Genomic DNA, 24,645 nt, shown 5'->3' on the forward strand with positions numbered 1-24,645 from the left:
GTCTGAACAGATTTACCTGAGGGCATCTCACGTAAGCGAGCATGGAGCACGGGGTCCACCCTGTAAGGAAGTGCCCCCCTCCCTGTAAGGACCTGCCACACTTGTTGACCCCCCCATCAGTTGGTGCACTCTAAGCACTTTCAACTTTTGAGGTTTTTATGAATACAGTCTCCTGTCCTCACATTGTATGACCCAACTCAATTCAGCTCCAGGACCCCGTGTGCAACTTCTTGGACACCCTTAAGTTGATATGCTATTGCCTGACACTCAGCATGGCCAAATTAAAGGAATCCTCCCCTCAAAGTCGATCTGTCTTCTGTGTTTCCCCACTTCCATTGTCAGGTTCATCAAAGTCATTTTTTTCTACTCCTCCCTCTCCTGTATGTTGCATATTAACTTACATGCAAACATCTGTAAATTCTACTTCAACAATATCATTTTCCCCCAATTCTTCACTTTACCAATTCTTAAAAGTTTTTACTTTTAGTTTAGAGAGGAAGGGAGGGATTGACAGAGGGAAGGAGGCAGGGGGAGAGGGGGAGAGGGGAAGACGGGGGAGGGGAGACGGGGAGGGGGGCATCAATCAGTTGCCTCCCTTAGGCACCCTGCCCCAGAATCTAACCCACCACCCTTCTGGTGTAGAGGACGACTCTCAACTGAACCACATGGGCAAGGGCTCGCCTTACCATTTTAAGCCTCATATTGGACGTTACAGTAGCCTTCCATTAGTCTACCTTCTGACTGTCCCTTTATGCTCTATCCTACTCATGGTAATTCAGTTGCAGAATTAATCTTTATGTTCGGCTGTGTCCAAACCACTCCCAAGATCAAACACCTTAAATAAAGAGCAAATTTCTGCCTTAGTCCAATGTAACTGCTATTTAGAAAGGAATGAAGGAAGAAGAGTGATGATATTCATGTAATTGTTTTCTCCATTTGAATTGTAAATACTTTTAAGGGCAGAAACTATTTTCACAGCAGGGTAATAAAGACAAAGCTCTGGTGGAGGTTAGACGTTGTCTTAAATTCTGGCGGTTCCACGAAGGGCATCGTAATCCCCACTAGCTTCACTTGTTACCTAATCTGCAAAGAAAGGAGAAAAGCCACTTACATCAGAGGTGATGTACATAAAGGGTGCAGCCCCCGACATGCTGCTCACACTCCATAAACGGCAGCTACCACCTTTCATACTCATCGCTGAAACCTCCACAAGGTACTAACCTGCACAAAGCGTGTCCTCAAAAATACTTACATTGCTAAGTGGAAATGCAAGTCAGGTGTGGTGTGAGGGAAACCACAGCTGCAGGGGGAATTAGGCAAAGAGGCCAGTAACTAGCGGTTCAGGAACTGAAAAGGTGAACTTGAAAAGATGAGTAGAATATGCACAGACAGGGTAGGAGGAGGTCACTTAACAGACATAAAAAGCAAAGGCTGAGGTAGAACCTGGAATGGTAGGCGAGGGAGACGTGGAGGGAGCTGAGGCCCACGGGAGGACAGCTGGAGATGCCTAGCAGAGGGAAACAAAGCTGGTTAAACCATCTCCAGCGGCAATGACCTTAAAGCCATTGTAAGTTCTTGGGCAGCAAGTGACATGAGGGGTCGTGCTTCTGGAAAACCAGATGGGCAGCCGTGTGCATAACGGGAGGATGGGGGAGGCCGTTAGGAGGCTGTCTTAGACCCACGCGAGGCAGAAGAGGAAGGGTAGAGCAGGCAGGCACTTTTTGGGGGGAAAAACCCCACAAAACCATATGCCCTGGTACAAACACTGTAAATGATCCTAACCTTTAGCCTCCTTTCCCTAAGGCCTACATTTTATTTTTTCTCAAACCATCTTCGAACACCGTTTCTCCAAGTCTTTGTTTTTCTAAACCAAACTGGAAATAAGTTAACCAATTACTTAAACAACTTTTTAGCCACTGCTGCCAATGTATTCTGGTGCAAGACAGAGAGATTCCTGCTGATTTTACTCTGCCTAGGTGAGCCTAGTCTTAATTGTAGTTTGGCTCATACTTTCTCTGGAGAGGAAGAAAGCTGAGAACGTAAGCAAACCAATCATAGCCCATGTTTAAAGAATCTTCCCTACTTGGTCCTATGAATATTGCTAAAATAGTCCCACGGGAAGCAAACTCTGTATGTAATGCAGCTAAATGTCACTAACTCAGGTCAGAATCTGTCCCAGAGGCCCACTTCTAAGAGGAAAGCAGCAGGATACTTGGATGTGCCGTCTTCTACTATCAGGAGGCGGCAGAGCAGCACCTCACCCCACCTGCCGGCCTTTCACTTGAGCTGTTGGTTGATAAAAGCTTCGGAGTTCGCTGGGATTCATTCTTGCTGGCTAGACGAGTATTTCTGATGGTGCATTTGCTTGCTAAGTAATGGACCCAGCTAGCTCATGTTCTGGGCACTCAGCTTTTGTGAATTCCCTAAACTTCATAAACTTTTCGGAACAGGCCATTGCTCAGGACATGAGCTGGAATGGAGATAAAAGCTGTCAGTCTCTCCTCAGCCAACATTCAAGTCCCTTCTGAACCAGAAATGTAAAATCTTCTTGCACAAAAGCCCCCATTTCTTGTAAACTGGTAGTGAGATCAGGATAAAAGAAAAAATTGAAAATAATGCTGTCATTAGACTGTAGGTAATAATGAACTAGAGAAAACTATCAAAAGAAAGAGATTCCACAGAAGAATGAGACATTTCCAGGGACAAACTTTAGCAAATGATATTAACATTATACCCTTATTTGGAGCAAGCGCCAAGGTTGATTAGCGCTTACCTGACACTACCCAGTGAGCAGGAGGTAAACTCCACCTTGATGTCCCTGTTGTCTCGGAGAGAATCGCCACCCAATCTCTTCAGGAGGCCCAGATAAAGTAAATGGCTGGTTCTAAGTGTGATGGCCAGCTAGTCTCAGAACAGAGAGCTCAAAGGCTCATTTCATTTCGTCATGTTCCCTTGTTCCTGTCGACGGCCCTCTCCCAGCGGGCAAGAAGGGAAGATGGAGAAACCCCAGAAACCCTGCCACACCCCACTTCAGGCCATGATGTCTGGGCTGTAGGGCTTGGGGTCTTCGGAAACAGTCTCAAAGTGCAACCGGGATTTGAATATGAAAACTGCTTAGATCTCTAGTGCAGGAGACATGTAGTCAATGCATTTTTAGTAAGTAAAATACAACACTCACCAGTAACCACGCTGTGACTCAGTCTCCTATTAATTAAAAAGAATGAAAGCAGTTCATATACTTTGAGAATAAAAATTGTTTCAAAACTGCCAAGATCTAGCTTTGACTGGAAGATAAACCCATATTAGCACAGAAGTTTCTGGAACATTTCCTACCACCACACTCCCCCCTATAACAGTAGCCCCCAAACAGCACAAATCCAATGTACAGGTTTCTCAAAAGCCGATGTTCTTACTGAACCATATAGTTTTTTCTGTTACATTTTAAAGAACAATTAGGTTAGTATGTTATTACAGGTCAGGATAACTTTTTACAAAATGCACACACCACATACATCCACACCCCGAGCCCACAGTTTAGACACATAAAACCATTATAAAACATGAAATATGACTGCATTAGTAAAAGATATTTACATATTCTACATTCACTAACCATTTTTCACCTTTCCTAAGTACTCAGACCCCAGGATGAAAAATAAACTTTGGAGACACACCAATCACATCCTTGGTAATTTATTCCGCACAACTCTAGTGGATTAAGTATTATTTACCCTAATTTATAGAGGAGAACATGAAAATCGAGAGGGTAACCTTCTCAAGGTCACGCAGCAAGAAAAACTGGAGCTAAATTAGTCTTTCTTTGCCACATCAACAGTTTCCAATGTGGTCCGCAAAGCCCTGGGATTTCCGACTCTTGAGGGGATCCAAGGAGTCAAATCTATTTTCATAAGGCTACTAAGACACCATCTGCCTCTCACCGTGTTAACATCTGTACTAACAGTGAAAGGGCAACGGAAGGCGAGGCTGAGGGGCTGAGCCAGAATCAGGCAGTGGCACCAAACCTCAGGGACAGTCTTCACTGCTCCTCACTTGCAGTGTAGACAGGGCCAGGTTCAGTTAGGGATGCCCTTGATCCAGCAGCAAACATTAACAGTAATTCTATTAAAGCTGAACCCCGGGCTACATGTCTTTTTACTACTTTGTGACTGAGAAGCATGTGTAAGGTACCTTGGTTGTGCCTGGAGGAAAAGACTGTTTAGTAGTTAGAGCCAAGAGCTAAGCTGGCTTTTTTGGTATTTCAAACGACACTTTACAGAACGGTAAGCGATGGCTACTCAGACTTTCTCAAAAGTGAAGAAAGTGAGCCTGTTCTTGAAGGAAAATAACTGTTAGTATTTGTTGCCAATGATAAAATCTGAGCTTTCAAGCAACACTTAGTTGTTTTAGAAATATGCATCCAACACCAGTAGACTTTTCTGATGAGCTAGGTTGCTGGTATTAACAAATGTGATTTTTTTGGTATTATAAACAGAAGTGTGCCAATATTTGGAAGACCTGCATGATTCAGTAAACCAACAATACAGGTATTACAGAACCATGCATGGGCAAAGGATTCCATTCTCCACACACGTACAGCATGAAAGGGACGGGTGAATTTTAGAGGGACCCAGCACAAACGTTTCATTGATGTGGCTGCCGATCCTACTGCAGCAACAGGACCTACCATGTGTCAAGTTTCAGTGTAGCGTCAAGAGTAACATCCATAATGACCGGAAAAGGTTATTAATATTCATTCCCTTTTTAAAAATGTGTTTGTGTGAGGCTGGATTTTCTTCACAGACTTCAACCAAAACAACATTATCACACCAGACTGCAAGCAGGAGAAATGGGAGGGAGGATCCACTTGTCTTCTGTGATGCGAGACAGTAAAGAGACTTGAAAAACTATAAAACACTCGTCTCAACAAACATTTTGATTGTGGAAAATAGAGTAATTTTTCATAAAAACATGCAATGGGTTTACCATTATTTTTAAATGAATTCATATTTTTATAAATTTTCTTTTTAATGTCTAATAAATATACAGATACAATCCACATGAAGGTTAGCTTCACCATATGGTCCCCAATAATTCTTAAGATGCAATGCTGTCCTAGATGAAAAAAGATTTGGAACTGATGCATTGCGTCATACTATCTGCCTTTAATATGTATTTAAAATAACAGTGGACATTAAAAAAATACTCTCCATATAGATAGTTCTCCAAAAACTTTTAAAAGATTACCAAGATGTAACCTAATTATTGTTACTGTTCATAACGTGTTAAGGCAGCCCCAATCCTGTGGTCACATGTACAAAGAAAGGGATTCCCTGAAATAAAATGCTATAAAGGAAGCCTTAAATTGTAGGCGGATCCAAAAACACTCTCATCAAATCAGGAGAAAAGACCAGAATAGAGAGAGAGCTAGACCTACCTTACATGATTTCAAACCAAGGCCTCAGCTGACATCCAGGGAATGATTTCTCACTAGAAATAACAGGCGGCCAAGCAAACATATTCCCTAACAGCTAAAATCGAGGAAGTGTTTTCAATTAGTAACTAGAACTATACCTGACACTACAGAAAAAATGAGAACACTTACATCTAACTGTTTATCTGTAATGTTCTATGACATTCATCATAGTAGGGAGATGTCAAGTTCAACTGAAAAGCAACTTCATCAGGATAGATCCTCTTATCTTTCAAGTCGGTATTAACCTTTGGTGAACCAGTCACTTGGAAGCAACTGCTCACATGCAGACAGACTTACCTCCTCCATTCCTAGTACACACGGCCATCTAGGAGCAAGAAGAGATGATATAGGTCTTTATTTGTTCTACTAGTTATATTTGTAAACAGAGAACTAAGAGTATAAACAGGTTAATTCTGCAAAGTACATCTGAATAATACTTAATTTTTAAAAGTTCAAACTAAAAGACCACACAAAATACTAAGCATTTTTGTTATGCTTATTAGATCTATCAGCCAAATGTGCCCGAGTGACTGAAAACTAAAATATCATCCCACAATAAGTCAAGTTATCCCTCTATGTCAGAACCAACAAAAAAGCTTCAGCTCAGCGAGTCATCTGAGCTGGAATGAAATCCATAACAGGATCCAGCCCTGGGGATAAGAGTGGCAACAGACATCATGCTTTCATTCAGGGGAGCACCAAACAAAAGTTACCTTCAAGTGAGTCATAAAGACTGCCCCATTAGCCCCACTGAATTGTACACTTACAAATAACTCAAAGGACAAATTTTACGTTACATATATTTCACCACAATTTAAAACACATAATGTAATATACCCAAAGTCATTGCACTGTACACTTTAGCCGAGTGAATTTTATACATGAATTATATCTCAATAAAGCTGTTTTAAGAAAACAACAAAGTTGCAAAGATGGTGAGGCAGTCCCAGCTCCTGGTGTCCTCACCGAAGCTTACACACTGCGGGAGCCTCACTAGTAAAGATGCTCTAATAAGCTGGAAGATGCTGAATCACCACTGCCAGGCAGGTTAATTAAGACCTCCTTTGCACCTAAACTTTTCTGGAATTTGTGTAAGACAAATCAAGAATGCAAATAAAAAGTCACATACTTGGTTCCTTTAAGCATATTTAATATTTGAACTTTCATTTTCTATTTTCCCAGACCCCAGAAAAAAAGTTTTTAGATGACCAGTATTTTGTTCCAGAAACATACAGCCTTATCAGCTAATTCATAAAAGAGCTATTTTACAAAGGTACATCTGGACAATTAGAACAATAAAGTCTTTTAGGTATTTCAAAATATGATGAGTAAAAATACATGATTATTAATAAAGTTTTTTTGAAGATAGTTCCAGATTTTTACAAGTAATTTCTGTTAAGAGCACATGATTGTAGGCTGAACAAGGAGAACCAATGTTCTGGGAGGAAGAGGAGCACTGGCCACCAGCAGGGCACCCACAGCTGTCCCGCGGCACCTCTGCCTAGGTGTGGGCCTGGAGCCCGCAGGCAGCGCTTCCTTGTAGGTCCATTTTTCCCGCCCAGTTATTATCAACACCATCAGAACCAGTGGGGAGGCATAAGGAATGAAGCAAAGGAACTCTTCTCGAGGAAAGAACAATTTTGCAGAACGTTTTGAAAAGGGGCAGGAAAGTGTGAACAAAACATGATTTACAAAACAAAAATTGTAATATTAGGAAGGAAAAGCCAGCAGAGATGATAGAATGCCCTGTGATTGTCTGTTTCCAGGTCCTCTGTGCTCAGTTTCAATGGTGCCTCAGTGACCTCCAGGGACGGAAATACTGACCAGAGCTCCAGCAGTTCAGAGTAACACCGCACCACCCACCATCAGAGCTTCCGGCCACCACACAGGAGCTCGTGTAGCACACCAAATGTACCAACATCAAAAAGGAAAAAGTATACAAACTAAAGACAACCCATAAAACGTATTTTCTTTAGCTTCTAAAAATAAGAAAAAACAGATTTTCCTCCTCTGCTCTCACCTTAGTTCCCTACCCTCGCCTCCAAAATCAAATAAAAACTTCTTTCCCTTTGTGCCGAAATTGTAACTGTTTATTACTCTGCAAGACAGGTACATTTCATAAAAAAGCAAAAAGCTTATGAGATATACCTCCCCTGCCGGGCAATAGTTACGGTTTAGGCTCGACAAGCCAAGATGACTGGAGCAGTGCAGGGGAGTGGGCGTCCAGGTCTGTAAGGCGCGCGGCGCCCAGGGCAGTCGTCGTATCTTCAATTAGAGCACCCTGAGTGCTGACGGGCCTGCTTTGACTAACTCTTGTTCTCTGTTCTTACTTAAAATGTAACTTGCCACTTAACAGCAAAGGAGCCGCTAGGCCCTGACGTGAGCGCACAGGCCACAGCAGCCCGCCAGGCGCTAAGCCCCTCTCCTGCCTGGGGACGTGGCTCTGCCCTACCCTGGGATTCTTCTGTATGGAAGCGATTCCAACTGCTAGTCTTGTGACTTTGAGAAAATGACTCTGATTACCATTTCCACTCAAGGACAGGATGAATCCCATCATCCTGAAAGGCAGATATAATGTCAAAGTAAAATGGACGTGATTACAGTGGCCAAAATAAAATGGAAGGTGCGGGCGGCCAGGCTAGAGAGAAGGAGGGAAGAAATTCAGCTGGTAAGATAAAAAGAACACTCAAAATTGTGGGATCTTTTCAAAATTAGACTTCACTTTGGGACTTTGTTTGAAAATCTAGATATAAATTTATTTGGAAGTACTAGAGCTGTGGTCAAAGTATGTTCCCAGTGAGCCCTGTTATGGTTCCAAGGAAAGGCTAAACTGCAGGGAAAGGAAAGCAAACCGTTGCAAAAGACAAGATATTGGTCGAGCCAGAAGAGAAACCAAAACTTTGCTAACCTACAAAGTTTCTTAAATGCATGCTAGGGAATTATGTAATTTCCCTGTAGTGTCTGAAGGTAAGATGAAAGTTCTATTTATATTTACCTTTCTCCTGATTAACTGTCCATTGATGGCATTAGTGTCAAGTGGCGAAGGTGGAACCCTTTAAGTTGGGAGTGAATGCATTATCTCCAGCAGCACAACATAACCATTTAGTTTCTACTTGCTTCTCTTAAGAGATCAGAAAGTTCAAGTTCCACTTACATAGGAGTTTCTGCTTCTAAAATTTTAAATCCCACTCTGATGTAATTTATACTTGGTCTACAATCCAAAATATGATTCTAATTTATAAATGAGGGTCCAACAATTCAAGCTGGTCAGTCTACTTAAAAACAGATCAGTTTTGAAAAGATAAAAGCAGGAATCTGGACACTGATGAGTCTATTATAAGTTGTAGTGGTGTTTATAAAAGTAATGGGAATCCTTACCATTTGTGATGAGTACACACACACATACACACACATTTGGACTGCAGAGAATAATAAAATTACATCCTGACTACCTGGAGTTCAGAGGGCACAACTGAGAGATAAGAGCAGTGGATGAACTCCCTGCATATTAACTGAATTTTAAGATTTGATGAATGATTTAGTTTTAGTTGGCAAAACTACTCCAAAACATATATACCTGATGCACCAAGAAAGTCACAGAAAACCAATATAATTGAAGGAGTTCTCGAGTTACAAATCTGAAACATTTATCCCCTGTAGGGCGGTTACCAACACCCTGCCTGCAGGGTCCAGTGTGTCTGGTTTGCAATGTTCACCGTTGGTCAGGCACCAGTGTGGACACAGTTCCAGCAGCAAAGGCAGAGGAGGTGCTTCTGAGCTGGTCTGAGCAGCACTGCTTTCTCCCCACATCTCTCCACTCCACTCTTGGCTCTCCTTCTAACTCAAAGAGCCCTTTGGCACCATCAGTGCAAAAATTAGAGTCAAACCTCCAGGTACTAAAATTTTACTGGCCATATAATCAGCAGTACCTGTGGCTAATGACAGCCATTGTTCAACTCAGTAGTGATTCAGTTACATCAGCTTCCCAAACCCTTTTACCTGCTCCCACCCCACCCTTCCTCGGCAAACCCCCCCCCCGCCGCCACCATCTGAAACATCTCTATTTGCTTTTTATTTTTACTTCCTGCACAATCTGCAGGAATAATTGTACACAAGTGCTGAAGTCCAATGTATAATTATAAAAAATGAAACAATGTTAAGAAAAACAAATTTACAGTCAAGAAAATAAAATTTGCTTTCCTTTCCCTCCCAAATCCCAACCCTCAATAGAAAAGAAAACAACAGAAGAAAACACCCATTTTCAAGTGTCTGCTGTTTAGTACATTTGAGGATTCTTGTCACTGGGGGCTGATTCCAGCTAGAGAAGAGGTGCTTGCCTCAGATGGGAGGAAACCACCTACTCTCCGCCCACCTGGGTGGCAGACAGCTCAAGGCCCCTGCACACACGAGCCACAGGCACTAACACGCCTTTGAGGTCAGGGTCAGCAAGCAGCCTCCGGGACAGCAGAGGGCATGGGGTACAGTGCAGAAGGCTGCTGCTCCTCCCTTCTCACTGCCTTCCCTTCTCTTCCTCTCTAGTCAACCTCCTAGTATCCCGTCCTGAACTCTCTGCTTCAGGCGCGACTGATTCTTGGGTGTACTAAATATAAAGGGCTAAAATTCTCACTATGCAATTAAAACAAAACACAGCAAAATTAAAATTAAAATGTGCCTTCAAATTTGGAATGAAGTCAAATAAATACATCTGATTTTATCATTTTCTTAAGTCTAAATAAAATTTCATATCCTACACCCAAAAATCTATACATTTGGTTTTTGTTCTGAATCAAAATGAATTTCTGATAGTGAGGAGAGCAGAGTAGGGAATGGACTCCCTCAGTGACAGAGCAGTGCACCTGCCAGGCTGTGAAGAACTAGTCCTGCTTGGGCCCCTGGGCATGGCCAACCCCAGGGGCTTCACAGGCAGATGCTCTGTCACGCTCTCTGTTCATCCACGCTGGGGCCAGGATGTGCTGGTACATGGCCGATGCGCAAAATCCGACAGCTTCTAGGACACGCAGCTCTAGCTTTTTTCTGGGAAGAATAAAGATAAATGGGGATAAAATTAAGAAGAAACAAATCAACACTCAGAGAATACCTATGAAATCTGTGGGCGGGGTTATATCCTCGTTTCTGGATCACAACAGCCTCATCCAAGAGCAAATGAATACAAATGGCTACACTGGACACATCCCCCTGCAGTCCTGGGGAGACAAACGGGCAGCAAGGCCTGAGGAGGCCAAGCTCCCACCGCCAGGCAGTGACCGGAGCACTGGCAAACCTCATGGGGAGTTAGCGTCACCAGGCTCACTGCCACTCTGCCTTCTGCTTTGCCAACGAGAAGAGGGGGTGGTTTTTGATGTTTGGAAACAAAGTTTTTAAAGACAAAAAAGAAAAGGAATCTCATAAGGCTTCTGCTTTAAAGAGAAATCATTTCATCCAATGTATTGGTTCAGGCAGAACAATCCTAGAGTTGGAATCGACAACTTCCACGTACCTGAGTGTTTGTCTGTGAGGGCTGATCCTGCGAGCCTTTGGCAAAGAATGGTATAACTTTCCTCCACCTTCTGCAAAGTAAAACCCATAGGTTTTTCATCTGAATGCCATAAAAAATTATTTTTGAAAATAATAAAAATGTTTTTTAATATTACAGGTACGTATGCTTCCAAATTTTAACATAAACACATATAAAATTTTGTTAGTGGAGGAAAAAAGTAAATTTCTTTCCTTTTCCCTGTTTATGCCTTAAACGAGTAACCTAAAAAGAAAGTAGAGGAGAGAGCAACTGGTAGAAGTGACCAGTGACTCGCCCACCCCCAGGAGTTGCATGGCCTTTTTAGATGCCCCCTCTCATCAGCCCCAGGATGGCACTCCCACGTGAAGAAGGGGAATCTATCGCTGGAAGTTAAAAGAAATACTAACAGAGACCAGCCTTTAGCTACAGGCTAAGAACATTTTTAACACTGTCCCTCAAGCCTACAACTGGATGATGTGATGAAAAGACAGATGGGCTCTGGCAGCTGTCCTCCTGACGCACACTTTAAATGAAGTCCTTTCCTCAGAAGTCACCAAGTCTGTCAATTTTGAAAAGGAGGCTAGTGCATTGACAACTTCAACTACAAATTTACAAAAATCTCATTCATGCCCAGGTCTTTAGATGACGGGAGCCACAGGGGCTGGTTGCTATTTTTACAGCCTCTGGGAAACCAGCACTATCACCTGATAACTCAGCCTAGACTCGTAGCTGCACAACCCACTGATCTCAGCTATTTGTTCACCTCTTCTCACCGTGGCCGGCCAACAACCTCAAAAGCACTTAGGTTCTTAAATTTAGACCCCACCCCTCCCATAAATAGTTGACAGTGCTACAACTTTTTCTGTTTTTGTGATTTGTAAACAGATGAACAATGCTAATTTCAGCTTTTCATGCTGGCCCTTCCATGGCTAACGGTCAGAGAAAACATACAAATTCACAATCTTAACGAGTTTATTACCATCCTATTTCAATCCCTCTATCCTTCCTCTCTATTAAATGTGTTTTGCCTAACTGAGTCCTAAGGATGCTGGAGTCTGAGGTACCTTTAGGTGTTCGAGGTCAGCTTCTATCTTACAAATGTACTCCAGGACCTGGTCTTGTGAAGCTGCACAAGTGGGGGGCCTCTGCATCTCAAAGCAGGAGTCCCCTGTTGCTCCCCAGTGCTGCAGAGCCAGGGATTCTGGGGTGAGTGGTGAAGTTGTGTCATCAGAAAAAGCATTCTGGGGAGAATGCTGCTGCTGCTGAGTAGGGTCCACAGAGGGAAGGCCTGCGGTGGGCTGCAGGGTGAGTGAGGAAGCAGCCTCCTCGTCGGTGCAGCTCTCCTGCACTGTTTCATAGCCATCGAGGATCAAGTAGTTTCCTGGTGACAGAGACAGAACAGTTTGTGAGATGAGCGGTGCCATCCACACCCCAGAAAATAGAAATAGGGTGATATGGTGACAACTTTAAAAGCTATTAAAGAGGGTGAAGGCATGAATTCCCAAATTCCTGTTTACTTTTAAGTACTAACAGAATTTTCTCACTTCAGGTTTAAGGTAAACTTAGCGAACTCTCATGGTACTTTTTGAACAATTTCAGGTAAGTTAGCATTCTAGAAGTTAAAAGCTGAAAACTACAAAGCCCTTATATGATCCTGCTACCACTTCCCTTGCCAAATACCTCTCTTGCCTCACCTCTACCATTTTTTCTCCCGCACCGTGTCCTCCAACCACGAAGCGCCTGCTCTCCGCACAGCCTGTACTCTCCTTGGCTGGAGCTCTGCTCAGCCACCGGGAGCTTCTTCCTGGGTCTCCCTCCGCTCCCTGCTACCTCATCAGAGGCCCCTTCCCCGGTCACCCTGTCTGCCCCCGTTACTCTCTGCTCCCGAGTCTGTGAGCTATTTTTCCTGTGAATACTTCTTCTATCTTACGTCTACTTACTTGTTTACTTATTTATCATTACTCTCTCCCCTACCAGCACTCAAGCTTCATGAGAATAGTTGATTTTTATGTTTACTGAATTCTGTATCTCCCAGCACCTAGAGTCGATTCAATAATTATGGAGTGAAATAAAGAATGCCACACACACACACATAGCACTCGCAGGCCCAGTGTGTGGCAATCAAAGTCAAGGTGTAGATGAAAGAACTCGCCTGAGATGTGTAGGGTAACACCCTTCTCTTCCTTTTGAACTGCTCCATCGCCTCCTGGTGAATAATCATCACTATGCACTTCACGGGCATCAAAAAAGTGCTCTCCACTCTCATCCAGACCTCCTTCTGGCTCTGCAGGAGGAGCCTCTGGGGTCACCACCATGGGGCTCGTTACTGAAACGCCGCTTGCCTGGCTATGGTGGAACGCCAGTGCCACAGAATCCCGTGGAGCACAAGACTCAGCTGAAGTCCGTGGACTGTAGCAAGTTGAAATGACACCAGTTCCAGTTCTAAGGGGCATCTGTCTTTCACCAGGAGGATAGGCCTTAATCATTTCACAGTTCTGGGTTCCCCTGTCTGCCTGCACCCCTGGAGAGGCCATTCTGTATCTTGAGAACTGTGGCCAGTCTTCTTGAGTGCTCTTCTCAGCGAGACACAGCTTCTGTACCAGCAGCTGCTTCAACAAACCCACTGAAAGATTTAGGAAGGAGGGAAAATGCAGGTTCACAGCTGTAAACTCAGACTGCCAAAACTAAATCAGTGCAATTAGCAGTTATCTCTAAAAGTAAGCACCTTTTAGTAACACAGAGTCAAAATATTAATTTCATATATTATTTGTTTTGTTTGAAAAATGAAATAAAGCACCATCTACAGATAATAGAATATTAAACGAGGCTCGAAACACCTAGATATTTGTGACATGGAGGGCTTCTCCTCAGACCTGCTCAAGAACCAATACCATGTCTTCTTGTATTTCTTTCTTCCATGTAACTGAAATAATACCTAAGGATGTTGAAAAAGTTTGTTAAGCTAGACAAAAATACCCTGAAAGTTCTACTTTTCCAGAAGCAGACACTATACACACAGGCATTATTTTTTCTAATTTTATTAGACACACAGAATATAAATTTTATCACTTGTAATAACCTAAAGAATTTCCTTAAATGGTGAAGTAGAAAATAAACTTTCCTGAAAAGAAAAAAAAATTAATTCTAATGATTTGGCAGTGTGTATAATTTCAACAGATAAGGAAATATTAGGTTTTAAAAATGACCTTACTCATGGTGTAGCTTCCTTAGGTAGTTAAAAATAGAACCAATTTAACTTTGAATGGGCAAGTGTAAGCTGTAAGGTCATTCATACAATAATAGTTACTGGGACAAGGTCCGTCAAACCATCAGAAATCCTAATTGTACTTATAAATGCCTAACCACTATGTCATACACCTGAACTAATGTAATACTAAATGTTAACTGGAATAGATTAATAATAACAAAAATTAAAAAAAGAAATCATTATCAATGTTAATTCAGGAGAATCTAGAATTAGTCAGGTTTTAGAGAACTATACTAACTCCCTACTTTCAACTTTGGCTTAATCTCTATCTTCTGTTTCTCCCAAAGGTCTGAGTCTCTGACCCTGTCTTTCTGCCTGAGAGGGGCCCAGAATGCTTACGGCTTTGACATGCAAATCCATCCCTCTCACTAGCCCCTCTCCAAAGTTCCAATCTTAAACTCCAATTTCCTGCTCATCACTTCCTCTTAAATGGTTCGCCATGCATTATCTTAAACTCGACATGTTTTAAAATTAAGCCCATAATCTCTGGCAAATTAAAAAATGGGGGGAAAGGGTGATGGTGGGCAGTGGTGGTTCTTTCTTTTATTTCCGATAACAATACTAAAATTATCTCTAACTATTTCCTTTCCTTTGTCCTCACATCCACACAAGTCAATTGTTCTGAATACCTGCTGAACCCTCACTTTATGTTTATCCCTCGGACACAGTTCTAGTTCAGACCATTCGCCTCGAGCCCAGGCTACTATACAAGTCTAAAAGTGATGGTGTCACTTCAACCTCCTTCCATTAATCTGTTCACAGCTCTCAGTCACACTAACCTTTTTCATTTGTCATAACCTTAAGAACTTAAAGTGCATCTCCACAGCTAGAGCACTCGTTCTCAGCCTCTCTCCAACTCCAATATGCCTGAGAATGTGGCACACTCCCACTTGTAACTGACTGTCAACGGCTGGAAAGGAAGGGGTAGCTCACAGAGCAGCCAGGACCATCCACACTCCTAGGGATGTGCACGTGCACAGATGCGTGTGTATGTCTGTGTGTGAAAAGGGTGGGACTTGGCAGAGGTCACTACAATTTCCACAAGAATATTAGAAGACTAATCTGTAGTTTGAAAAAGCCCTCTAAACAGTGTGATGTGCCATCCTAAAGTTCAGAAGACTCAATCTCATATCAAGGCTCACCAGCTGGGCTCAAAAACACATCTGGCTGCCTTTACAACCTTGCCTCCCACAGCTCCTGTGACAGACACGTCTACCACAGGCAACTGGTCCACTCACCGCTCCCGGAACACCCTCAGCGTCGCTCTCCTCTGTGCTTTTGTCCTACCATTATTCTTGTCTGAACAACTTCTATTCTTCTAAATACCCATCAGTAACTTCCCCATTCTCCAAGGCATTAATCACACCTCTCGTTTCCTGACGCTTCTCTTCCCTGGTCACCCCAACCAGATCACCTCTGACACACCTGTATTGTCTGTTTACGTAAAAAGATGGGCAAAGTTTCTATCATCTTCCCAACTAGATTGTGAAATTCTTGCAGAAAAATGTCAGTTATACTTCTATGGATTCTCCCTAAATGACTGCAGAGTACATTATACAACTCTGGTACTTAGTATCTGTATTAACTTACAAATAAAACTTACAATTCCGTAGTGCATCCAATGCCCACCGCTCTTCTGAGATGGGTAAGTGTGGATCTGGGATTGTGACTTGATAATTTACTCCAACTTCCTTTACAGTTCCATCTGCATGCTGCTCCTTTGCGAAATGTCTCTCAGCCACAAAGAGATCGTCTATCTCTGACTTCCCAGAGAAGCCTAGTGAATGAGAATGAGGTTTCCATGATATTAAGGGAGACTCTAATACCAAATCTCTGTCTGTTCAATGGAATAGAAAAAGTAAAATATATCTTTTAACTTTTAACATGAAGCATTCAGGAAATACTTGGAGGAAGATAACCACACAAACTACGGAGCTTGTCTGTTGAGTGAGACACAGTGAGAACAGGGCTACAGTGGCACACAGAAGGGTCATAGGCAGAGTTTGCTAAAGTGAACAGCTGATGCCAGAACCTGCCTAAACACAAAGAGTTAAAGGTTTCTGTGCATTTTAGTAAGTAATACATGGACTGAACTCTCCCAGGTAAATAAACAGGCACGTTTACCTGGGCTCTGCGGGCCAGTGACCGACGCGCCCTGATCCTCCACTTTTAACTTTGGAGGCTCTTCATCATTGTCTCCTCTGCAGAAGAAACAAAACCATCTTTAATCTTCACCAGGTGCCTGAATGTCATCGCAACAAAACGCAAAAATTACCCATTCCTTTTCTGACCAAAAGAGGACAAACAAAGTCAGTCCTCACACAGGGACACTCACTCGCAAGGTGGCGGCTGTGGCAGTGGGATGGGCCTCGTGGATTGCTCCTTCACTGACGCAGCCATCTGGCAGATTAGGTCCTGCCAGCTGTGGGATTGTGAAAAGAATCCAAAATACAAAGGGGGAAGGAGAAAAAAAAAGTCCTTTAAATACACTGAGAAAGCAAAAATAAAAACAAATATACCAGAAACCAAAACAAACCAAACCAACAAACAAAAAACTCTACTTCTGCCAGAGAATATATTTATTTTGGCAATAACTATTAAGCAGAGATTACAAATACTCTACACTTTAAAGAAAAACCTAACGATATAATGGATATACTACCCATTAAAAAAATCCACTTGGCCCTTCTGAATCTTTTCTTTAGAAAATATACTTTCAGTAGAACAGAATCAAAATAAAAAACATCAATCTAAGAAGTAACAAGTTCTTAGAAGAACATATCTAAAAGAATATAGAGAAACTGCTTGTTTTTTGGTTTTCAAAGTCCTATTGCAAAAACAATGTTAAGTTTGTAAAAGATTATATTCAGGGTATTACAAATTTTAGAGCACCAGGGGTGGGGGTAGGAGAGGGTAAAGGGGGTCAAATACATGGCGATGGAAAGAGACCTGGCTTTGGGTGGTGGGCACACAATGCAGTATACAGATGATGTATCACAGAACTGTACACCTGAAACCTATACAATCTTATTAACCAATGTCACTCCAATACATATAATTAAAAAATTAAAGAAATGTATCTATATTTAATACATACACAGTTTTTTCAGAAACTGTCTGTGCCACCAGTTCATAAATTTGGGCTCCATTGTCTGACATGGAGATGACGAAGAAAGCTTTGTTATCTGGAAAAAACACGACAAAAATTACTCTCCTAATATGACCGACAGAGGCCATTTCTAGGGTCCTTATTATTCTGCATCTTAATCTAGGTAAAGGTTACATATGTTCACTTTGTGAACATGTGTTCACTCTATAAAAATTCACCAAGCTATAAACTTAAAATGTGTGCAACACAGATGTTATACTGTGTTTATTATACTGCTATAAAGCAAACATGATACAAACTAGCGCTGATTTCTCAGTAATTTATTCTAAACAAAAAGTCAAAGTATCTACATTACTAAACTAAACACTGATTCTTTTGCATTTATTCTGAACTGCCCTTTTGCTAAACAGTTGGTTAATATTCAGTGTCTGTTAGAAAACAGAGGTCATAAATCTACCCTGCCATCATGGAACTAACGCGTTTTATAAAGGATCTCATTTTTAGTACTGTTAATATATAATCTGCTAAATTAAACTGATTTCAAAAACCCAAGCTACACACACCTCTTCAGGTTTTGCCCTTTTTTCCCTCCACCAAATCAAAATGCATACCACTCTAATGAAAGGCTTTTGTCTGTCAATTACCTGAACATGGAAAAAAAGGTCAAAGTGATATGCAGAGATTTTTTTTTTTCAAATGCCAAAAATTACTGAGAGTCTAGGTATCCTCATTTGGGAGTATAAACTCTCTGTTAATTTTTCCAGGCAGTCAGTAAATTTCATTTAATTTGCATAAGAATATATAAAGAACAAAACTTGATGGCAGTTGTTCTATTTAAATAACACTAAACATCTTATGCAACTTTACAATGAACCTGAAGGTCAGCAACACTCAGACACACTCGCCTGTGGCCACCTGTCGAACCAGCACTGTGCTCAAGGTAATGACAGGGCTGAAGGTGTGCCTGCTGTCACCCGTGGATGCCAGGACCTTACTGTGGCACCTCAACACCAGCCTGTCATCCTGCTTCTGTAGCAACACGAGGATGTCCTCCAGCAGCAGTGTATACAGATCTAGACAGAAAAGCGCAGGAAAAGGTGATTCGTACAGAAATGGAGATGCGTTTTATAAACTTTATAAAAATTCGACATTTCTGTAAAAAAGTGATTTGTTATTGTCTTTTTAAATAATTCTTTTTTACTGTGTGACACTATTACACTGAAGTATTAGTCTGTGACCCAGACGGCTTTAGATTTTGTGATCTAATGAAATCCCAGACTTATTCGAATGCGAGAATGATGGAGACAGGACTGATGGAGTTTCCTGCTTCCCCCTTAAACGACTACACAACACACTTCACATATGACAAAATCGCATGAATGATACAAAGTAGCACTGCTAGCTGCTGTAACTGGAAACTGAATGGCTCTGTCCTTCTAGAAACTTTCCTACTCTCCTTTCTTCACTCTCCCCACAGCGGACAGACACCAGACCTACCGATGGTTTTATCTCTGTTCACCTTCCAAACCAATGGCCCTTCATGAATCATCTTCCTTTTTGTTAGATCCAAATTCTGTCAAAATAAAAAGAATTATACACAAGTTATTTCCAAGCACTTAGTGAGAAATATTTCAGTCTCTTTTCAAGAAATTCTTGGTATAAAAATACCATTTACATTCACTATTATTATTGATATCTGACAACTATTGAAAATGAACTGAAGAGCAAGTTAAAAAGTTAAAGTAAGATGCATAACTTTTTCTAAACAGGAAAGGTACCCTAACGACCATTCGGGAGCACTGCCTTCTAAACCTCACTCTAAACAGGTGACGTGAGCTTATAGAAATTAAGCTGTAAGCAGTCAGGCGTCAGATTCTCAGCCCACCTTGAATTTCTCTGTACGTAACTAGACGAGGGTGATGCACAGCTGGCTTGTGAGAGGCTTCTGAGTTCCAGACTCTGGTACCAAAGAAACTTCTAAGGAATAGCATTTAGAAAAAGTCCGGGGAGTACTCAGGTTTGCTCTAAATATTATTAACTTAGTAAGAGAATCATCTTTTAGAATAAGCAGCTCCAGAAAAACCTCGTGCTCTGGTCAGGGCGCAGCGCATTAGCAAGCTTCTTGATGAGCTGCTCTATGTGACACAGAACTGCATTTTAACAGCCACCAAATAAATCTGTCAAAACCACCACCTCGTCAGACAGTGTAAGGAAGATTAAAAATCCTAAGTAGTTATCAATAGAAAAGCCTCATGTACTAGACGTGACAATCAGTATTTTACTATCACTCCCATAACGGTTTCAGCTTTCTGAAGAGCTTCATGGAAAAATAATTGTTACCTTGCTTTACTCAATAATCTGGAAAGTTTCCATAGTAAACAGCCCTACTCGTCTTTAAACTATACAACACAATAACATTAAACTTAATAAGAAATGTTTAGTCTTCTGCAAATTTTTGTCAAAAAAGTTAGTCTCACAGAAAATATTCCTTTAGTGAAAGACTAAAATATTCCTTTAGTGAAAGCAACCCTCACACAGATGAAACACTTGAAAGAAAGAAGAGAATCATGGTACAAGAGCTCCTTCAGCTGATGTTCCCACTGAGATGTTAGTAAATTTTATTTAAAAAATTATTGTTAGACCATCTCTCACCCTGAGCTCTTCAACATTTAGGTACTCTGAGAACTTCAGATTGGAGGTATCAAGGCGACGCTGGTAATCTTCTAAACGCTGAAAATCAGACAGGATAGAGTGACGGTTACCGCTTTGGATATCAATGACCTCCCTGTTCCTAAATCAAATGGACATTCTAAAACTACATCTTACTAAGCTCTGTGCAGTATTAGACAAAACTGACAACTTAATCTTTCTTAAAGTTTTCCTTTGGTTTTGAAAAGTCTCTCCTAGTTTTTGTCCTATCTCTTTGGCTGTTCTTTTCCAATCTTTTCAAATTCACTGGCCTCTAACTAGTTTGTATTTATTTTCTGAACATGTAAATCACCTACATGGTACAAAAATCAGAAGGTGCTGCAAGGCGCACAATAAAATGTCAGCCTCCCTCCAACCCTGTTCTCTTGCCTCCCCACACCCAATTTTCTCTAAAGGAATACCCATTTCTTGGGTAGCCTATGAGACAAATAGAACACATGTGTATGCTTGTCTCTGTAGGTGTTGTGTGTATATAGCCTTCAACAAGAAGATATGGCAGCAAATATACTTGTATACACCTTTCCCTGTCTGTCTGCCACTGATCACTTTCTCTGGGAGACTGCCCACGTTTACCACCCAGACAGCGCTCCTGTGTTTTAATGGCTGCATGTACTCAGCTCCGAGCGAACTACAGCTTATTTAACGACAGCTTACTGATGGCAATGGGGTGACTTCAAATCTCCTAAACCACCAATACTACAGTGAAACGGTCTCACACGTGTACTTCTGTGCACGTGCAGACAGAGCTGTAGAATAAATCCCTGAAGGAAGAACTGTTACATCAAAGGGTCTGTGTATTTCCCCAAGATTATAAAAAGTCCCACACACCCAGGGAAGTTTGGATGTGTACACTGAATACCCACCGCCCGCCTTGTATAATTAACACTCGCTTCTGTTCTGTCGTCTGTCCATCCACCTAGTCATTCCTCTACCTACCCATCAATCCATTTTATATTTTGGATGCTATTTCAAAACAAGTTACAGACATAAGCATGCTTTAGCTCTAAACATTTTAGCATTCCTGTAATTAACAAGAGTTCAATTATTTGTTCATAGCTTTTTATAATAAAATTTACAAACAGTGAAATGCACACATTTTAAATGTACCTTCCCACAAGTTTTTATACCTGTGCAAACTCCTATGAAGATATAAAATATTATCACTGCCCTCACACTCTTTCCTAATTAATATCTGTCCCCACATGCCCAGTGACAACTACTTTTCTGACTTTTTCCCCCTACCAGATTAGTTTAGCCTGTTATGGAAGTTTATATAAATAGAATTATATGTATAGACTCTTTGTTTTAATCCTTACCTGAGGAAATATTTTCATTGATTTTAGAGAGAAAGGGGAAGGAGAGAGAGGAACATCCTTGTGAGAGAGACACATCCATCAGTTGCCTCTCGTACGCGTTCCAACTGACTGGGGGTCAAACCAGCAATCCAGGCGTGTCCTGACTGGGAGTCGAACCTGCACCCTTTCAGTGCAAGCATGATGCGCCAACCAGCCGAGCCACCAGGCCAGGCTGTGTGCACCCTCGAGTCTGGTGTCTGTCACTCAGGGTCGTGTTTGTGGGGTTCATCTGTGTTGTTTCTAGCAGTGGTCACTCCTTTTTATTGCTGGTATTACTTTCATTTATGATTATGCCACATTTAGTTTATGTTACAAAAATTCTTGTACAGGTCTCTGGGCGTAACTTCACTTCTCTTGGGTAAGTAAGCAGGAAAAGAATTGCTGGGCCAAAGAATGTATGAATATGTGTGTGTTTAATTTAGATAAGTGTTGCCAAATTATCCTCTGGGGTTTAATTATTTTATACTCCAAGCAATACAATTGGAAATACCCATTTACCTATAGCCTCACCAACAGAGCCGTCATCACACTCAATTCCTGAAAGCTATGCCAGGCCCATGGCCATGCTGCCGTCTTACCTCCAGTGCTGTGCTGAGAGGCGGGTCCCTGTGGCATTGTCACCTGATATCACAAACTGCACTCAGAACCTGCCTCACAAATCTGGGGCTTCTCCACTCATCCTGTTCATCCAAATGTGCACACCAGAGACCTTGGATTTATTCCTCACACCACCTCTCTTCAATCCTTCTCTAAATCAGGCACCAAGTACTGTCAATTTTGTCTTCTAAATACTTTTCCAAGTCTTGCACTTCTCTGAGCCACCACCATCAATCCTGGACTGCTGAGAGAAGACTAAGGGAGCTCTTCTGTCCATACTTCTCTCTTTTCAATCCACCCTCCACAGAGTAGATGCGTGATACTTATGAAGTGACGAACCTGAGCATGTCACTCTCCTTCCAGAATGTCTACAATGAAGTCCTACCGTTCTTAGAATAAAAACCAAAATCTTTAACATAGTCTACAGGGCCTGTAGGTCTGGCCCCACCCTACTGCATCTCACTTTATATCACTACGACTGCGTTTCAGTATGATGCACACTGATCTCATCTTGCAGCTCCTCAAACAGACCATACTTCTTTTCACCCCAAGACTTTTCTACAGGCTGTTTCCTCCACCTGTAAGGCTGCCCCTTCCACATCATTTTGTTTCATTGCCACTCATCCTTCAGAGCTTGGTATATGTCAATTCCCCAAGGAAGTTTTCTCTGACAACCACCACCTACCATCCTCAAATGAGATAATCCTGCCCCCCAAGTTATACTCCTGGCATCCTGAAATTCTCCTTCACAGCAGCCATCGCAACTGATATAAAATACTCACACTCTACTCTGTCCAGTGACATTCTATCCTGCTGGAAAACAAGCTCCGTGTGGGCAATTTCTGCACTCCTTTTTGTAAGCACTCTATACCCCACCCTCAGCAGACAGCTATCGTCACCAACTCAATGAATAAATGAGCAGACATGCAGCTAGAGAGGCTCACAAAGGTCAAATAAAACGTGGATGTTCTGTCACAAGTTGATAGAGACCCATCTGCTACATGAACAGTTGACAAATGTCTACCTTCAATTATGTAATGAGACTTTCAGTTATTGTTGCCAGACTGAGGGCAACACTGACCTAATATCCTCACTGCATCTTTTATTTTCCCTTCTTACCTGCTTGTTTTCTGCCTCTTTGACAGCCTGATTTACATAATTTAAGATCTGACGACAGTGATCTGCAGCTTTCTTGACCTTCTCTCTTTCTGTCGGCCACTCTAAATAAGGGCAAGAACCAGAAATATAAAATGGAGGAAATCAGAAAAAAAAAGCATATATGTGATATCATTTTAACAGTTATAAGGCCATAATAAGACCTTGAATATTTTTATACCAGGCTGAACCTATGTCAGAATCTCAATTCAGGTAGTCTTTAGACAGGTAAAACCTCTTACGACAGTACTTCAAAATGTAAATACTACTCTTTAAAAAGAAACCATAGTATAGAAAACCAAACCCAAGGACAGACACTTTACATCAAGTATCAAGCCCACTATGTTTGTTTGGTTTTTTTAAAATATATCTTTATTGATTTCAGAGAGAGGAAAGGAGAGGGAGAGAGAGAGGTAGAAACATCAATGATGAGAGAGTCACTGATCAAGCCCGCAACCCGGGCAGTGCCCTGACCGGGAATCGAACCCCGATCGCCTGGATCCCAGGTCGACCCTCAACCGCTGAGCCACGCCCGGCCGGGCAAGCCCACTATGTCACACACTCCAGGGAGTGGGTCTCATTACATTGTAAGCAGTGTAAGTGGGGCCCTCCCCCTAGAATTTCAGTGCACAGCCTATGTGATTATGTCCAGTGCACTTGTTAAGCAGTATTTTTTTTTAATGGAAATACAATTCAAAGTAACTCCAAAATAAGTTTATTTGAATTCGAGGTTATATTTGAAGAATGAAAATACATGAGGACATTCATATCATTAAAAGATGAAACTCCCCACAATGTGGTGTGGTTACAAGGAGGTCTACAATGTAAATACCAAAATCAGAATATTCGAAATTACAATCGTCCAAACACAGTCCAACTATAATGAGCAGATATATTAAAGTATAAAATTTAACGTGTATGATCGTTTTCAAATTCTCAGGCATAAGAAATAGGAATTTGATTGTACAGAATTATTAATGAGTGGGGTGGGGTGGGGTTGATGGGGCCAATGGAGAGAAAAAGAGACATCTGTAATATTTTGAATTAAAAAAATTTAAAAAAGCGCCTAAAGCTCAACTGACAAATTTGAATTCATTACATGCTTTAAAACAGGAGAGTTGGAATTATGAAGCTAATGAAAATACATGTATAGACACAAAATACCTCTTCAATCCAGTACAGGCCTTCTTCAAAGGAAATACGATACATGCTAGAGGAAGAACTGGCAACTTCCATGAAGGGCCAGTAATAAATATTCTACAGTTTGCAGGACAAATGGTCTGTGTCGTAACTACTCAATTCTGCCGTCGTAGTGCGAAAGCAGTCAGAGTCCAAGGCCAACAAGTGAGCATGACCAGAGTCTAATAAACCTCACAGAAACAGGTGAAGAGCTAGATCTGGCCCACAATCCACAGACTGCCAAACCCTGCACCAGACTCACTAATGGAGTTCATTCAATCAAAT

At 41.6% G+C, this 24,645-nt stretch overlaps 1 protein-coding gene across 2 annotated transcripts in view; it reads right to left on the bottom strand.

Moving 5' to 3' along the window:
- Positions 1-6,606: 6,606 nt before the first annotated feature.
- Positions 6,607-24,645, bottom strand: part of ARHGEF12 (Rho guanine nucleotide exchange factor 12) — a 171,604-nt gene continuing 153,565 nt past the window's right edge. For both annotated transcript variants that reach the window (XM_081152834.1, XM_081152833.1), the window contains 12 exons: positions 23,146-23,246; positions 20,018-20,095; positions 18,863-18,938; positions 18,271-18,438; positions 17,354-17,441; positions 16,592-16,678; positions 16,381-16,457; positions 15,860-16,033; positions 13,141-13,611; positions 12,053-12,369; positions 10,971-11,040; positions 6,607-10,507 (listed from right to left, as the gene is read on the bottom strand). In XM_081152834.1, coding sequence (XP_081008960.1) covers positions 10,497-10,507; positions 10,971-11,040; positions 12,053-12,369; positions 13,141-13,611; positions 15,860-16,033; positions 16,381-16,457; positions 16,592-16,678; positions 17,354-17,441; positions 18,271-18,438; positions 18,863-18,938; positions 20,018-20,095; positions 23,146-23,246 — 1,718 coding nt within the window. In that variant the 3' untranslated portion in view covers positions 6,607-10,496. The remainder of the gene's footprint in view (positions 10,508-10,970; positions 11,041-12,052; positions 12,370-13,140; positions 13,612-15,859; positions 16,034-16,380; positions 16,458-16,591; positions 16,679-17,353; positions 17,442-18,270; positions 18,439-18,862; positions 18,939-20,017; positions 20,096-23,145; positions 23,247-24,645) is intronic.

Source organism: Miniopterus schreibersii (assembly GCF_964146895.1).
Source record: "Miniopterus schreibersii genome assembly, chromosome: 12".
NCBI classification, from domain to species: domain Eukaryota; kingdom Metazoa; phylum Chordata; class Mammalia; order Chiroptera; family Miniopteridae; genus Miniopterus; species Miniopterus schreibersii.